At 49.5% G+C, this 2653-nt stretch overlaps 1 protein-coding gene across 1 annotated transcript; it reads left to right on the forward strand.

The window, feature by feature from the left end:
- Positions 1-215: 215 nt before the first annotated feature.
- Positions 216-1167, forward strand: LOC120696847 (dirigent protein 22-like). Its single transcript, XM_039979862.1, has one exon. The coding sequence runs from the start codon at positions 420-422 to the stop codon at positions 951-953; it is 534 nt and encodes a 177-aa protein (XP_039835796.1). The 5' UTR covers positions 216-419; the 3' UTR covers positions 954-1167.
- The last annotated feature ends 1486 nt before the right edge of the window (positions 1168-2653 follow it).

The raw sequence follows: 2653 nt of genomic DNA on the forward strand, positions 1-2653 counted from the left end.
TCCGGCGACCCCAACAGCATAAGGCAGCTTCGCCCCTGCTTCCACCATCAGCTAGCTAAGGATCTGATGCCCAGGTTCCATGTTCCTGTTTCAACTAGAGTCCTTGCACATATATCACCTTCTAGATACATGCTACAGTACATATGCTGCTAGTACCTGTTTCGATCGATGATGGCATACATCAGACCAACCAAATAATGCAGCTAAAGCACGCAACCACCCCAACACGCCATGCATAAACTAGTGCCATCGTCCCTTTGGTCACCGGCCGTCTGTCTGTCTAAAAGCTCCTCGCCGCTCGCACCTGACAGGCAGGCAGCAGCGACGATACGCCATTGTCACACTCACACCACAACAAGGATAGATATATAGATAGGCAGACCCACCAGCAGGCAGGGAGCAGCAACGATACGCCGCCCATGGCCGCCGCCGCCGCCGTGCCCCTCCTCCTTTTGCTGGCCGCCGCCGCCGCCTCCCCGGCGTCGGCGGCGGCTGGCGGCGGCAAGCAGACGCACATCAAGCTGTACTGGCACGACGTGGTGAGCGGGCCGAGCCCGACGGCGGTGCAGGTGGCGCGCGCCGCGGTGACCAACACCTCCAAGACGAGCTTCGGCGTCGTGGTGGTCATCGACGACCCGCTCACCGAGGGCCCCGACCTCAACTCCTCCACCACGCCCCTCGGCCGCGCCCAGGGCACCTACATCGCCGCCGGCAAGAACGAGGTGGCCATGCTCATGAACATGAACTTCGTCTTCCAGGCCGGCACCTACAACGGCAGCACCGTCGCCATCATGGGCCGGAACCCGGTGTTCGACGCCGTCCGGGAGATGGCCGTCGTCGGCGGCACCGGCGTGTTCAGGATGGCGCGAGGCTACGCGCAGGCACGGACGCACACACTCGATCTCAACACCGGCGACGCCACCGTCGAGTACAACCTCTACATCAACCACTGATCATGCTTCCGAGTGCTCGGCGTTCGGCGAGCTTCCAAGTAGTATCGGCTTTGATTGTTAGCGAATATATATGAACGTCAAATTCATGGAGAAAAATAAAACTAGAATCAGCTTTGTGTTTTTCCCCATTGCTGCTTTTGGTGAAAAAATAAAATGGTGTGAGAGCCTTGAAAGTATAGCTGTAGCATACTAATCGAGAAGCAGTGTTCCTACTGATTGTGCGCACTCTCTAAAGTGCTATGCGTAAGTGACATGCTAACACACCATCAGACAAAGTGTGAACAAGCATGTGTGTTCATACCCATCCACCATCGTATCATAATATTTTTTATTCGACATTGTTTACTATATATCCAAACGCATTTCTTAGAAGAAGCTACGCATCACGGGTGAATTAATTACCCCCTCCATTTCAATTGTAAGTCATTCAATTTTTTTTGGAGAGTCAAACTATTTTTATGTTCGATTAAAATTATAGAAAATATTACAAGTATTTATAGCACCAAATAGATGGATATACTATGAAAGTATATTTAATGATAGTTAAATGTTATTACTTTATTGCATAAACTTGATCAAACTTGAAATATTTTGACTCTTGAAAAAAAGTTGAAATGACTTACAATTTGGAAAGGAGAAAATAGCTTGTTGGAAAAGGCTCCCAAGAAATGGAGATGTATATTTAGTCTCTGCTCCCATATATGATGATGCCAAGGCTGAGATGCGATGGTGTTCGACTGGCACGTGAACAGGAGGTTGGGAGGTAACGATCATTGCACTGAGCCACACCACATTCTGGCTGTCTGTCTGTCATCAGCTGCGCACAATGCAACAACACCAATCCACCATCTTCGATTCTTCGTTGTAAGCAGTGGACCCTTGGATTGGAATAGTGCCAAACAAAGCTAGCGCGGCTACTCGGACGGGCATGCGTGGCCAGCCAATCCAACTGTCCAAGGGCGACGTGCGCGGCTGACTCCCTGATGCCTGCCGTTCCTGCACGATCGATCGATCCATTTCCAGAATTTTTCTGTAAAGAATCAGAGGAGCGGAAGTGTATAATGGATGAAGCGCTCGAGCCCTGGCTTGGGTCTCGGCGTGTTCGTGTTAACTGAGCACCGAAGAGCCCCGTGCGTGGCAATACATAGGCGAGGGCTCAGCGACATCTTGGGGATAGACTCAGTTTGTTATAACAGACATCTCCTAGATATTCTCTAGATCTAAAACTGATCTTATCCCTCAAGTATGTCACCGGCCCTTCTCAACACGTTACACATTACACACACATGACCGTGACAACATATTCTAATAGCCTCCCTCAATCATAACCGAGTTAGGTTAATATTGGACATGAAATTCTCCAACAGTCGCACAGATAGTGCCTTTGTGAATCCATCAGCAACCTGGTCACCCGTGGGTACATATTCGATCTCTAATAGCTTCTGCAGAACTCGTTCTCTGACAAAATGAAAGTCCACTTCTATATGCTTTGTCCTAGCATGGAAGATAGGATTGCTAGACAAATATTTTGCTCCAAGATTGTCACACCAAAGCCTGGCAGCATTCGGACTATTTACACCTAACTCATGTAGTAGAGTTTGAACCCACATCATCTCTGCTGTAGCATTTGCAACAGCCTTATATTCAGACTCAGTGCTTGACCTTGGCACCGTGTTTTGCTTGCGCGAGCTCCATGAGAC

The sequence above is a fragment of the Panicum virgatum genome, chromosome 3K (assembly GCF_016808335.1).
Source record: "Panicum virgatum strain AP13 chromosome 3K, P.virgatum_v5, whole genome shotgun sequence".
Taxonomy (NCBI): domain Eukaryota; kingdom Viridiplantae; phylum Streptophyta; class Magnoliopsida; order Poales; family Poaceae; genus Panicum; species Panicum virgatum.

What these genes read in the sequence shown, in the direction of transcription:
- LOC120696847 (XM_039979862.1), top strand. Translation starts at nt 420, where the DNA reads ATGGCCGCCGCCGCCGCCGTGCCCCTCCTCCTTTTGCTGGCCGCCGCC.